Genomic DNA, 14,884 nt, shown 5'->3' with positions numbered 1-14,884 from the left:
TCATTTGATTTTTCCTACTGGGAAGTTAGAATTTCCGAGGAGAAAGCGAACGCACCATTAGCTGATAACAATGGTGGCAATGGAAGCTAACATATTAAGCTAACGTTATCTTTAACCATTTATTTAGCTGCTGGAGCAGTTTAAAACGATGATGCCTCACACTTAGATCGTTGTCGCTGGTTTCATCTTCACCCAATCACCCGTCGCATTCAGTAAAGTGAAGCCAAACTTTAGAGCGCGTTCATGTTCTTCTAGTCGGAAAGTTCTAGAAGTTCCGAGGAGAAAGCGAACGCACCATTAGCGAAACGGAAGCTAACATATCAAGCTAACGTTATCTTAAACATTTTATTTACCTACCGGAGCAGATTAAGATGAGTATGTCTCACTTAGATCGTTGTTGCTGGTTTCATCATCACCCAGTTACCCATCACATTTAGTGAAGTGGACCCAAGCTTTAGCGTGTTCTTTCTACCATGCTGCTCTGTTTACAACTCGCTCTCAGCGACCGACGACATAACGCTCTTGCGCATGCGCAGCTGTCTAGGCAAGTTCTCGTTATGAAGGACGGGTACCGAAACGAGGCACCGTTTGAAATGACGTGAATCGGTGCTCGGTCGGTACTATGGAAAAGGCGTTCCTCTTCGGAACGAAAACCTCGTTGTCGCTCTCAGCTGCGGCCGAAGCCGTGTTTGTTCACACACAGGTGAAAACAAGCGGGGCACTAATATATTACTATGACTCACTCTGATTGGTTGAGGGTCAAACAAAGGCGTGTCATTCGCCTGAGGTAAGTTCCATTTTCATTCAGAGGCAGAAATTCAACAGCAGAGCTGTGAACCGTCTCAAAAATGACAGACCGTCACATGTGTAGATCGTAAAACGGTCTAAAATCATCATATCGCCCAGCCCTATTGGAAGATAATCAAAAATCAAACAACTTGGACTCAGATCAGGGGCAGAAATGTGGTTGTAACATCTCTAGATATAAGTCAGCTTTAAAAACTAAAACTGTTATTTATGAACTAACATTAACACTAATGACACTAATTTATATATTTTTATTATGTTGTCATTAGAATTTTCTAACTTGTTGGATTGCTCTATAAGTGCCCCTTTTTTTTTTTTTACTTTGAGCACCCGCCCCGTCTAAGGTCCCCGCACGGTCCTGCTAAGGAAGCACTGGCACGGCCGGCCAGGCTAATACTTTCATCCTATTTAATCCCCTTTGCTCCATTCTAAAATGCTGTGATAAAAAGATGTTTACAAACATTTTGTACAGATGTGTATAATTAACTAACCTTTGATGGATCTCAGCCTCGTTGTTCTGTAGGTGCACTGGTTCAGCAGATGGAGGCTCAACCATTGCTGGAAAATCACAAAGTTCTCCTTCCTTGTTGAGATTGTTTTGCTCACCGTTCTGAAAGGAAATTAGAGAGAAAATAGAATCCAGGTGTGAAACATTCAGGTTATTCTTTATCCATTAGAGCTCACACTTCTCCTGAAGCTGTTGGGGAAACATTCCCTGTTTTGTTATTATTTGGGACTGCGTCCAAACTGAACGGCTGCATCCTAGAGCTGAGCAAAATTGTGATTTCAAAAAACACGATCACTTAATTGTTGAAGATGTATTTTTTCTAGTGCTGACTGACCCAGGATCTGTGGAGTCCACGCTTGTAGACCTCCAGGGTTTACACCTTGTTCTACAGCAGGCGAGGGTGGGGTGTGTCTGTGTGGGGTTAGGGGAGCCAAGCCAAAGTCTTTAGCTGACAGATCTGCACCTGTGCTCTTTTTCCAGTCGATATTAATAACGGCTGTGGTTGTCTCTTTATGCCTGCCGCTCAGCCCCGTTGGGGAGTGTGGGACAGAGAGACGGATTCTCTCGCTCTCTATAACAGCAGCGGGACAGGATTTACCGTAATAACCCTGGATCCACTTCAAAGCGCAACCTCTCTTATAAAAAACGAATTTTTTTGGATGGCACAAACCGCTGCCGACTTATGGTGACCCAAAGCAAGCGTGTAAAATTTGTCGAGGTTTGGCGTTTTGGCGGTGTTTGTGAGAAAAACAAATGACTCCGGCGACCCAGAAAAAACACCCAGGCAGCCTGCTCTGCACTGCAGTTCGTTGTTCTGCCACCAGAGGGCATGTAGTAGCCCTAAAGGTCAAGAGGTCATGTGTAGGAATGGTACAGAACTGAACTGTGGATCTTTTCTCGTGTTCGTTGGGACTGCAACTGGTTGGGAAAGTAATATGTGGTTTTACATGAACACAGAGGCAGTCCCAGTTAAAATGCCAGGGGTCGTTCTACAGGACCAGGGCGTTGCACCAGAACGTGTAGAACATTTTTATTTCTATACACATACTGGTTGTTAAACGTCCTTATGCAAAGAGCCAGTAACGCCTAAATTAACTGGTTTTTGCCGATAACCTGTATAGGTGAGTGTCTAAAGGTGCTGCAGGCGTGTAATCATCAGTGTGGCAGTTTAGTGCAACTTGCTTTAAATGTGTTATTTCAGCCCAAACCCGTGATTCTATCTCCATCTTCAGGTAAAAACTCCGCTCCACATCCATGCAGAATCAGCTGTGGCTGAAAAACGTTGTCAGCAAACGACTACGTGGCTGCGCCGCACTGGTCTCCAGGTGAGGCAGCCGCACCTCCGCCTGACTCAACCGCTCACCTGCAGATATGACACGTTGGCGCTCTGAACCGCTCGCCGTTAACAACTCCTTTTTTAACCAACTCCCAACAGCGCACGCGGGGGTGTTGAGGGGGATGCGGCGTATCACCGCCTCAGTGCCGCTCTCTCGGTCCGCCAGGCAACGCCTCTTTCAGAAGTGTTTTGCTAACAGGAGGTGTGGATGAAACAAGTCTCCGCCCATGCCTCGACTCCCCCTTTAAATCATCTAAGCCCTCTCCAGGCACGGCCGTCTGACTCATTTTTACTTAAAGGTAAAGTCCCATTAGCGTCCACACACTAGTGAAATTATTTCTCCGCATTTGAACCCATCCCCTGGTGGAGCGGTGAGCTGCGTGGGGACGGGGAGCCAGGGAGAACCGGTTCCGCGGTCTGTCGTCTCACAGCTAGCTAGCTAGCCATTTCAAATGCATCTGGACGTTTTGTGCTAAACACCGTTAGCTTTGGGATGTTTATTCTGTGTTCATCTGCACAGAGGTGTGTTGGATAATCTACAGTAGTAATGTCTAAATGCCCTAGGCTTTATTTTGTTAGCTTAAATCGAGGAGCTACAGCTCTGGATGACGGCTATGAGCACAGTTACGGGTATTCAACATGAGTGCTTGAAACACTAGACTAAACTTTTACTGTGGGGAAAAAAAACGTTTATTGGTTTTATTACCCCCCCCCCCCCCCTCACGGTAACAAAACGGCTACACCCACCCTTCCTCCCCCTGTGTGCGCACCACTGCTGGAAAAAGGGGAAACACTGATCATACATAAAGGATCATACATGCTATTTAAAAGCATAGAGGGCCGTTGAGGTACCGACACAGCTGTTGCCCCGCGCTACTGCAAACCCAGAAAGTTCTGACCCTGTTCTACGCGAATCTAACAGTAAAACAAGGGAAACAAGTCAAATTCAGACCAACCTTCAGTCGTAGGTAGAGGGTCAGTAATTGTCCACATCTACTAGGCCAGTTAACGGTCTCGTGGATCTCCTCTGGAGTCAGAGCTTTCACTCTCAGAGGCAGCAGCTTCCTTCTGCGATCGGTTTTGAAGAGGTCAAAAGGTTCTCCGTTAGCCAGCTGAGGGAAGGAGGACCTCAGGAGGTCCATGAAGTCTGACTCCTGTAGACCACGAGGACACTTCAGGTCCTGGACCGGAGCTTTCTTAAACACTGGAACAGAAGACATGAAATGAGAGTGGAATCCTGTTGAAGTAAAGGTTTGTGATAAATTAGCCGTTCTTTGTTAACCCTCCCACTTTCTTTATGGGTGACCCCGCGAGGAAAGTGTACCATTGAGCAGGATTGATGGTTTATCCCTTGAGGTCCACGTGGCAGGGGTGAGGTGGTGCTCACGCACATCACTGCCCTCCTCTGCAACTTCCTGCATATTTGCAACCACTGGTTCATCAGCAGGTGTGTCACATTCTGTATATTCCTCCCCATGGCTCTCACAGATATTGTGAAGCACACAACAGGTCAGCACCATGTGTTTAAGAAGCTCTACATCACTGTCGTTTCTCTTCAGAAGACATTGCCACCTACCCTTTAGCCTCCCAAATGCATTTTCGACCACAACTCTGGCTCTGGACGTTTTCCTGTTGTACGTCTGTTGTTCAGCAGTGAGACGACCGTTGTCTGAAAATGGTTTTAGGAGCCAGTTCTGTAGAGGATAGGCAGAGTCCCCGAGCACATAAAAGCCTACATTTACTCCCTCAATGTTCTTGGTACTAGTTGGGTGCAGTTGTCCATGAGCAACCAAGTCCCAAAATGTGGACAGTCGCAGCACACGGGCATCATGTAAGCTACCTGGCTGACCTGCATTAACATTCCAGAACATGCCTCTGCCATCCACAATGCCCTGGAGGATTATGGAATGCCAACCTTTCCTATTGAAGTAGTCTGTGTGGAATCCCTGTGGTGCCATTATTGGGATATGGGAACCATCGATGGCACCCACACACTGAGGAACCCCCCACCTGGTCTCAAAATAGTCAGCCATTTCCTGTAGCTTTTGCAGAGTTGGAAAAGCAATAACCTCGGCAAGCAAGACTTTACAGACAGCCTTACAGAAGTCCTGCACACAGCGGCACACAGAGGTCGTGCTGACACCAAAAAGAAGCCCGATGCTCCTGTAATCACTGTTGGTTGCAAGCTGCCACATTGCTGTTGCAACTCTTTTCCTGAGTGGCACGTAGGCTCTGAAGTTGGTGTTCCTCTTCTGCATGGCTGGACGGAGCTTGGAACAAAGATATGAAAAGGTCTCTTCTGACATTCTGAAATGAGCTATCCAATCTGACGGAGTGAAGTTTGGCATGGTCACATCCCAGAAGGCACTGGCACGGCTGAAGGCACACAGTAGGGCTGTCGCGGTAACCGCAAAAATGAAATATCGCAATATGAAGAAGCCCACCGTGCTGCATCATGGGCCACCGCGATTACCGAACTTGGTTCAACTCAATGATGCATGTTGAGAAGGATGGCTGCACTGGTATCAAAACGAAACGTTACTTCACTCCTTTGGGAGCACTTTGGTTTTCAGTACGTCAGCTGCTGCGCAGCCAGAGTCCTTGGCCGAGACAGAGCTGCCACCAGCGGCAAATAAATAAATAAACGCTCGGAGACCTGCTGAAGTCCCGGACAAGCACTGCTTCTGCAACCGTCCCGAAGAGAGTTTGAGCCGAGCTGGAGCTCACTCGCTACCTGCAGGAGGAATGCATCCACCCTAAAGAAACCCCCCGGACACGGTGGAGCAACAACCGGGAGAGATTCCCTTTGCTCGCCAGAGTCGCACGCAAGTACGTGTGCGTTAGTGCAACGAGCGCACCATCCGAGAGGGTTTTCAGTGTTGCTGCAAATGTTGCCACCCCTCTCAGATCCTCTCTCAAACCGTATATGGTTAACATGCTGGTTTTCCTTGTGGGTAACAAGGACGTGACCGAGCTATAAATCACCGTCATTCGTGTGTGTGAAAGTGAAATGATAGTGCCCCCGCCCGGTACATGTAATTTTTTATGCTTGATTTTAAACAACTAAACAAAATGGGGACTTGTTTCTTATTTGTTAGATGCTGCAGCCAAATTTGCATTTAAAAGTTTAACCTCCTGAATTTTGTTGTTTTTAAGTTCAGTCGGACTCCGACTGTCGGAGAAACAAACGTTACTGCGATCTGTGTTGTTACTGCCCTTTGATCTGCATTCAGTAAAGCGTTATAAGAGAAGGCACGGCAATTTTTAACCTTTTTTAAATGTGTAAACATGATGTTTAGATAGTACTGCAATAAAAAAAGGGCTGCAATAATATCGCACACCGCAATATTAAGCCACCCTGAATCACCGCAGGGGGAATTCATCAACCGCGACAGCCCTAGCACACACAGTTGGTTGTCGTCGCTGATTCAAAAGAGCCAACAAAAAAATTTTTTTTTTTAAACAGTCATAACACAGTAAAAGTTAAAAACAATAGTGCAGTAAAAAAGATTGAAACAGTATGGTTATAGACATAAAGTTCACATAAATAGAATTTGTTTAAGGTTAAAATAACAGCTGTTCTTTATGGCGCTACCAGTGACTGGCTATGTTTTGTTCACTTTATTAAATGCACAAATGTGGTATTGCTTGTAATTACCTATATAATTAATTATAATAATTTCAATATAGCTGCACAACTTATCTATGACATGCCCAGGAAGTAAAGAGTGAAGGATTCAGGCCCTCGTGTTGACTAGCATCACCATGAGTGCAGAAGATGTTTGAAACTTAGTGAGGTGTTGGCCTTTCATGTTTAGCATGTCTTAAAAACGATCAATATACAACCAAGCCATTTGATTTTGGTGCTTTTTTTGTTTTTCATTTTTGATAGTTGCCCTAGACACCCCCCTCAGAGATTATAACGACATGTATTACAGCATTAGAAGTTACTTACCACCTGGCGCCTCCGTCTTTGTCTCAACAGTAGAAAGTTATGCCTCGTGTCCGATATTAATTTCAGAAAGCGTCGTCGCCTTTCAGCTGCCCTCCTCCTCGATGCGCACAGCATAGCTCTAAACGCTATCGTGGTGTGGGTGTAAAAATATACCAAATACCAAGAACAGAAAGAACGCGCTGCTGACTGGACTCCATTGTTGTTGTGTTTTGGCGCGATCTCGTCGCGCTGTGTGACGTTAATCGCGTATGACGCATTACGCCACCCCGCCTAGTAGCTGGAGCCTGGAATGCGATAGAAACGCTTGCCAAAAAACTTCTAGACCCATACCGGTACATACCGGTCCATAATACCCAGACTAGGGATGCACCGATCAGGTTTGTTGCCGATCACCGATACCGATATCAAAGAATGCTGATCACCGATACCAATCATGTGGATTGGCCAGAAATTTTCTACAACATTATAATGAGTGCTACAAACTACATAATCTGGGAATAAAGGAAATGTAACCTAATCTAAAATGGTCTGTATTAGGGTTGTCACGGTGTGAAAATTTAACTTCACGGTTATTGTGACCAAAATTACCACGGTTTTCGGTATTATCACGGTATTTTTTTTAAACGTGCTACATTTTCACACAATTAAATAAACCCTGTATGTCAGGAAATATTGTCCTCAGTTTGTGTCTAAATTTAGCCTAAAATGTGTTTTTTTGTAATTATGTTGTTTATTTGTTTACATTTTTCCCCTTTAGTCTTTAAAATACCAATATTTGCCCATAACTTCTTATTTTTTGTCTGTTTGATGTAATCATTTAAAAATATTAGATCAGATGATACTCAGTACTCAAGTAGCCTTCTAATCAGATACTTTTTTACCCTTACTTGAGTAATAAACCCTATATCAGGAAAGTATTGTCCTCGGTTTGTGTCCTTCCAGTGAGCTTTGCAGATGTGGGAAAATGTCATCAGGCAGTAATCATTGTTAAATTCATAATTATTCTCGGAGAGAGACCAACTCTTATCTGCCCCTGGGAGCCCCGTAATGCATAGCGTCATTTCAACATGGCGGTGTCCGCGACACGGTTTATATGCAGGTAGCGGCGCTGCGGCTGCTTTATATAGCGACTCGTTGCGTTCTCCCTCAACCCAAATCCTCGGATCACGCATTTTAGCTAAAACGCTAACGTTAGCTTGCCTTGCGTTGACTGTAGAGTTGTGGGTGATGGTCACGCAGATGTGTCATGAGATTTGAAGCGTTGCTGCCTTTCACAGACACTTTTTCTGCACGTGCTGCAAACAGGATAGCCGTCTTCTATCAACTGTCCCTCGGCATTCTTCAAATATCAAAAAAATGCCCGTACTTCCCACTTTGTCTTCTTTGAGGGATAATAATTGTCCTCCTGAGCGCTGCCGTCTCCTCCTTTGACCATTATTTCAGCTTTAGCTTCAAGAAAGTTTTGGTTGTAAACAACAAAGTGCGCATGTGCCGCCGGCAACTTCAGCAGATGATACGGTGGCTGGTAAGGGTCACCGCGCCTACACCGCAGCCTCGGTAAACCCAGAGAGATAATATAGTTTTTTTTAAAAACAAGACGGTTATTATTATTGTCAACTTTTTTACCGGGGTTTACTGCTACGCCGGTTACCGTGACAACCCTACCTGATCGGTCTGCTTTGATCAATTTTGAAAACTCCGATCAAAACCGATGGGGGCGCTATCGGCCGATTGGGATCAAATGCCGATCCATCGGTGCATCCCTAACCCAGACCTGACCGTTCCAGACCAGGCGATGGAAAAGAGCTATTAGGGAGCCGTCTGGCTGTGTCAGCTTGCAGCGTGCAAACAGACTGTATGTCAGAAGAGATGTCTCAAGGATGCTTGTTCAGAATTGGCCGGTTCGGAAATCCGCTACAAACTGAATTACTGAATTAGTTGTTTCCCTGCTCCAACACACCTTATTCAATGGTTGGTTCACATGTTCACAAGGTTATCGAGCTCTGCAGAAGCCTGTTAATCGTCTACTGATAAAACTCAGGTTGGCACAGGGAAACAACTACAACATCCACGACAGCAACAATCGAGGACCAGAAATCCCAACCCCATCCTACATATACCATCCATCCATCTGACCATCTGTCCATACACCCACCCACCCCTCCACTCAAAACCTACCTTTATTAGAAAGCCCTTCCATCTTAGGGTCCTCCAGTAACCGGACTCTGAGTTCTAGTCCATCGTATTTATCTTTGATCCGAGGCCTGCCGGGTCCCTTTCTGACCTGGTGAATCATGGAAGAATTTGACCTGTGGAATGGAAGCAGATCTGATTGGCTGGATGTCTCAGAGGCTCTCTTCTGTACGGTGTTCATGTTGGGACATCCTTGGGTTTTGGGAAAGGCTGGTCAGATCAAACTGCCTCAGACCATTGCCCCTTTTCCACCAACGCCTGCTTGCCTTGGCTCGCCTCTACACTGTTAGGATGGTTTTCCATGGGAGTCACAGAACAAGGTGACTCATAAGGAGAAAAAACACTTAGACAAGAGACTCCACTAGGGCTGCAACAAACGATTATTTGGATAATCGATGAATCGGATGGGGTCTTGACACGATTAATCGATTAATCGGATTACATGGGGGCATTTTTAAAAACTGCTAGGGAAACGTTATTTCTCTCCTTCCTTCACTTTATTAAACACAACATTATTAGAAAACAGTTCAATAGCAGAAAAACAACATGCCATCACCTAAATTGTCTTATAAGGTGTATAGACAGAGACCCTAAGCTACACCTATCTGTGACCTAAAATGCTTGGTCCAATTAAACAGCTTAAAGAGCAAGTCAACCCCTACCAGAGTCTAACTCCACTCCCACTTCATGTTTGAAAAATGCAACAAATGCTGTTGCCTGGCAGACCGAGAGGGCGGAGCCGCTAACAAATACACACACAGGCTCACGACAGCATTGTGACATCATAATGTACCAGTTTACATCATAGCATACTTCTTAGCCAATAGCGGTGGCAGATTTAAATTAAAATACAGTGCAGAGTTTTTATCTGACAACGGCACAACACTGCCAGTTTTAGGCAGAATATTTAAATTTGAACTAAGATGCACTGAAGTGCCAAATTATTGACGACACGTGTCTGCAGCACGATCAGACACTCGTTTATTTAGTTTATCAGCAAAAAAAAGTTTATTTGGGGGTGACTTGCTCTTTAAGGGCAATTCTCATCTGTTTTGTTTGATCTCATCTGTAGACATTTATTATAACTGGGGATGTCAAACAACTAATTTTTAAATGTAATTAAACATAGGCTGTGAATTAATCAAAATTAATCACTATTTCCAAAAATGACTGAAAAAATACCAAATAAAACAAAAGTAAATGAATGCCATCCTCCTTGCGATGATGCCCTGGGCAACTGCCATAAAGTCACATCAAGAAATGCTGCTGATCATCCCAATGATCCCAAATAGACTCACATTAGGCCACATGAAAGCAACTGAACCCAAAAATATATTAACCAGTATATAACTGCACACTCACACAACACGCCTGCAGCAAGTTAGGACTCCTCCCTCCCTTTTAAAAGCGTTTTTGCTTCCGAGGACATTGTGGTTGTAAAGCCACATGCTAGTAGTCTGGCCCCGGTGTGATCAACCAGTTTCTGCGGGAATGTGGCGGCGGAACCGGTTCGCAGCAGCGCGAGTCCCCCCCCCATCTAATAGCGTTGCACTTACGATTTTATAGACTTTTTTTACGAGCTTAGGGCATGTCTAGCCTGTGTAATAATCCGGGGCTTGGGTGAATCACTTTTGAAAAGTTTTTAACTTACCCGGACACAGAGCTCTCTCCTTCCTCGCTGATGATTGCGATGCTTGCGTTTAAGATGCTGCATCATCACTGCAGTACTCCCGTGCCATGCCTAGTCTGACCTACAAACGTTGCAGGTAACGAATGTCTTCGCCTGATTTAACTGAAAATGCTCCCAAAACTTTACAAGTTTTTACTTTTTTGGGTCTCGCTGCTTCTGCCATGTTCCTCTTCCAAACACCTGCCGGCTCTCCCTCGCGCTGATCTGACTTGCTACGGTCTGCGCGCAACAGCGGGCAGGGGGGCTTTTGGAAGAGTTGCGCAACACAACGAATCGATGACGCAATTAGTTGCCAACGCTTTTAGTAATCGATTTTCATCGAATTTATCGATTCGTTGTTGCCGCCCTAACTGGCAGCGATCTCTGATGGTTGATGAATTTGATTTCTTAAAAGGAACCCAGGTTACAAAACTCTGTGGTGCTTAAAAGATAAATGTTAGGATCAGTTATATTAAAATGGTGTAAAAACCTTCTTGATGTCTTAATCTTTATGAAATTAGTAAAAATAGTTTAACTCGTGGGTCGCCATTGTTGTTAGCGTCGTACTGCACTCTGGGTAGTGACGTCATATGGTTGTACCTCGGTTGCACCGGCGGCTTTGGGACCCTGTAGTGACCGTTGAGCGACATCGACATGTCATCTGTTCAGCTGTTTCACTTTGAACCAGAGCGAAACATTAATGATGACATCACTGACCATGTGTCACAACACGAGCATCAACATGAAGAGCAAGAAGGGCGGGATGAAGCGAGAGCAGGATAGAACCGGTGGTGCGTGTGCAGCAAATGCGTCTCCATGGTAACTGAGAGGGAGAGAGCTCACATTTGTGTCAGCAGAAGTTATCTGTAAGCTATCGTGTGATCAGATTTATTCAATGATGAATGATTTAGGAGAATTTTAGCATCCAGAGCTGTCGTGTGCTTCATAGATGATTAGGATGTTCAGTGAAACCACTTTAGTCATTGTTGCAGATATTCTATATGTGGACAACACTGTGTTGCTACACTTGCTGCTTGTTTTACCGACGGGAGAGGTGAACGTTCAGCTTCATCCGTGACGAGTGGCGTGTCCGATGGTTGGCTGAGCGTGACAGAAGCGGCAGCTGCAGGAGCGGGTTGTCGGCTCAGGACAGCGTCTCTCGTCCCTCCGAGGGCGTTTAGGCTCCTTGTGTGGGAAAATGGTCGCTAAAGCATTTAGTTTCCACCTTCTCTTATAGCCAGCCGCTCTGGTGAGCTCTTTAAGTAGTCGTGGTCGACTATAAGCCTCAAACGCATCAGGAGAAAAATGTTGGGAACACAGCCGCGGATCTTTGGGAAGTTGTGTCCGTCCACAGGCATCTTCCCACTGCTTTCTCCTCTTGTTGCCAGTGGGAAAGCTGTAAACTCACATCACTCCCCTTGTTGCCCTCTGACTGGAAATTACATCCAAAAGCAGCACAATGCAGCATTTTACTTAATAATTAATACGGTGAGAGCGTAAACAAACACCAGCGTCAATAGCTGTTCTTCCAAGAGCAACCAATATACGTCATCGCCCCCAGAGTGCAAACATGGCGTCCTACGTATGTCAAAAATTGCACTAAATATTATAGATTAATACATAAACAGCTACATTTTGTGTGTTTCTAACGACATAGCTTGGTACAACAGAAAACTTGTGGCTTATTAGGGCACACACGTCCTCATAGCCGGAGTTCCTTTTAAATCTAACCTTTATACAGCCGAATGCTGTGTCTGTAAAACTTCATCACTGAACCATGAAGACAAGATGTTCTCAACAACATCAGAAAGCAGCAGCTGAGGCAGTGGAGGCTCCTCTGGTCATCCTGTTACCTTGATGGGATTGTATAATCTGGGTCTTTCAGGTTATCTTGGAATGGTCCAATGTCTGCTGGGGGCTGTTGCTCATCATCATCATCACCAGCATCATCACCACCATCCTCCTCATCAGTCACAGGCGGCAGGTCCTGGCTCTCTGCTGCTTCCTCCTCATCTGGACACCAAACAGCCAGAGTTAGTCTCTGATCTCTGATGTGAACAAACATCTGAGTCCGTCTCCAGTTGTAGAAATGTTATCTGTAGCTGCTTAACTGCTGACACATACCTGGCTGCTCCTCTTCCTCACCAGCAGCCACCACCTCATGGCTGCGCTGATCTGGGACCAGCTCTTTGTGTTTTCAGACACAATAAAACAACATGTCAGATGAAACGTTTACCTCCACGTGTCAGTAATAAACCTTCAGAACAGTCTCTCAGCACCACCTCCAGCCTCCCACTGACCTTCTCTGAGGAGTTTGACCCGAGGCTGCAGGAGCTCCAGCTGCCTCCTCTGGCGGTCCACTTGCTGCCTGAAGCCCGAAGCCTCCGCCTCGTAGTCGGTTACGATCCTCTCCACCACCGCGAAGATCTCCTGGGCGGCCGTGGTCAGCTTCTCGGTGATGATTCCTCTCACAATATCAGTTTTAGACCCGCTGAGCGGCTCCGAGCCGCCGCTGCTGCAGTAAAACATCACTTATGTTCTGGTGGATGAAAACGGACCAAACGTGGTCTGAGCGAACTACTTCCGGATTGTGGTACAGCTGCAAAATGCGTCCGTGGGGAAAAAGACAGTAGCCAGAAAAACATTGTACAGATAAAATATGACGCAGCGTAAGAGACTAAATAATCATGAAAACAAGAGACAATATGTATGTCATAAAGTAGAAATAAAAACATATAAATTAGTGTCATCTAAAAAAACAAAACGACTTTTATCAGCGTTTCCACCAAGCCCCCACAATATCAACCCGGAAGTACCAAAATTTGCAGTTCCACCCTCATCCGCTAGGGGCTGGTGTCAGAAGTGAGCAAATCCTCATTGACTCCCATGTTAAAAATACCAATTTCACAGCAGAAATAAACATGTTTACAGCCTGGTACCAAAACATGTTTTTGGTTTAAATGATCTAGTTTACACTCATGACAACTCTGAGGGGGGTGAATTTTTTCTCACTCTTCTGTTTAAGTGTATTAAAAGCCTAAAATTCTGTATAATTAATGAGCATCAGACCCACGTGACCACAGAGCTAGCTCCGTGGAAAGGCCTCAGTAGAGCCTCGGCCTGGCTTGGAAACTGCTCTGGCATTTTGAGTATCTGTGTTTGTGTATTCTTTTTTGGATATTTTTGTGCAATTGTTGGACAAAATGACTTGCTGTGGCATTAATTGCACTAATAGAGCGTCCAAGAAGTCTCCACTTCATTTTTTCAGTAAGTAAAATTATATTTATGTATTTTAGGTCACTGCCGAGCTGAGCTTAGATTTTAACATGTACTGTTTAACCATGAAATTTAAATGTAATAGGGTAAAACCCAGTGCATTTAACATAATGCTGCACTTTAGAAAATGGGTTGAAATATAACATGTTGGAGCTGGGTTCCCACTATCAGCTTGTGGAGCTCTCGGGAGACCGATGTTTTCCACCCGGTTCTCCTTCCCTGCAGCTCGGCACATCTCTGTCTGATTGCGGCTTCTGTCTGCTGTGTGGCTGCTGGCTTTCAGCAGCTTTCGGGAGACCTCTGTGTTCCACCCGGTTTTACCCAGCGGTCAGCCCAGAGTATCTCTGACTCAGAAGCTCTGGTGTTGTGCACAGTTAACTCCGGTTGTAGCTAGGTTGCTACCTCTGTTAGCTTAGCTCCCACCTCTGCGTTAGCTTTGGGTTAGCTTCAGGTTAGCTTGTAGCTAGTTCGACCGAGTGTCGTCAGTTGATCCCAGCCTTACAACCCCACCCTCAGCTCCTCCTCTCTTCCCTTTTATGGAATTGTCTGGGCTTGACGAAACCTGTGACACGGTCAAAATGGCGGTGGTGGCCACCTCCCATTTCTCCTCAAAAATGTGTTATTGGAGCCTATGGAAATGAATTGTCCAGTATATATGTCGATGGTTTCCACACCTTTGACTATTGCACTGACACTAGTATTGGTTAAATGCAAAACAATCACAATTGTTCAGTCTTCACTGGACCTGACTGCAGCCTTTGACACTGTTGACCATCACCTGCTACTGGAGAGGCTGAGAGACTGGGTAGGCCTATCAGGATCTGCTTTGGAGTGGTTCTCCTCTTATCTCTCTGAGCGCTCCTTTTCTGTGGCCGTCTCCAAGTTTAGATCCGCCACCACCTCCCTCACCCATAGTGTCCCACAAGGTTCTGTGCTGGGGTCTCTACTCTTCCTCCTCTATCTGCTTCCTCTTCAGCACATCCTGAGCTCCTTCAAAGGAATCTCCTACCATCTTTATGCAGATGACATCCACCTGTACAGCTCTTTTAACCTGTTTAACCCTAACGCCCCCCAATTGGGGGCCTCTACAGTTTCATGTCCCAAACATCTACAACTGTCCACATTTTCCAAACACAACTA

At 45.4% G+C, this 14,884-nt stretch overlaps 1 protein-coding gene across 2 annotated transcripts in view; it reads right to left on the bottom strand.

Moving 5' to 3' along the window:
* The window catches only part of LOC107374438 (zinc finger protein 436), a 38,085-nt gene extending 24,822 nt beyond the window's left edge, over nucleotides 1–13,263 (bottom strand). Inside the window, exons 1-6 of one of the 2 annotated variants that reach the window (XM_054733973.2) lie at nucleotides 12,769–13,263; nucleotides 12,593–12,655; nucleotides 12,322–12,481; nucleotides 8,785–8,915; nucleotides 3,608–3,855; nucleotides 1,299–1,417 (exon numbers count right to left, since the gene is read on the bottom strand). In XM_054733973.2, coding sequence (XP_054589948.2) covers nucleotides 1,299–1,417; nucleotides 3,608–3,855; nucleotides 8,785–8,915; nucleotides 12,322–12,481; nucleotides 12,593–12,655; nucleotides 12,769–12,997 — 950 coding nt within the window. In that variant the 5' untranslated portion in view covers nucleotides 12,998–13,263. The remainder of the gene's footprint in view (nucleotides 1–1,298; nucleotides 1,418–3,607; nucleotides 3,856–8,784; nucleotides 8,916–12,321; nucleotides 12,482–12,592; nucleotides 12,656–12,768) is intronic. The other variant, XM_070548443.1, reaches the window with a different exon arrangement.
* Nucleotides 13,264–14,884: the final 1,621 nt, after the last annotated feature.

This window comes from Nothobranchius furzeri, chromosome 2, assembly GCF_043380555.1.
Source record: "Nothobranchius furzeri strain GRZ-AD chromosome 2, NfurGRZ-RIMD1, whole genome shotgun sequence".
Lineage (NCBI taxonomy): Eukaryota > Metazoa > Chordata > Actinopteri > Cyprinodontiformes > Nothobranchiidae > Nothobranchius > Nothobranchius furzeri.
The sequence above is the reverse complement of the archived record's forward strand: the minus strand, read 5'-3'. Positions and strand labels throughout refer to the sequence as shown.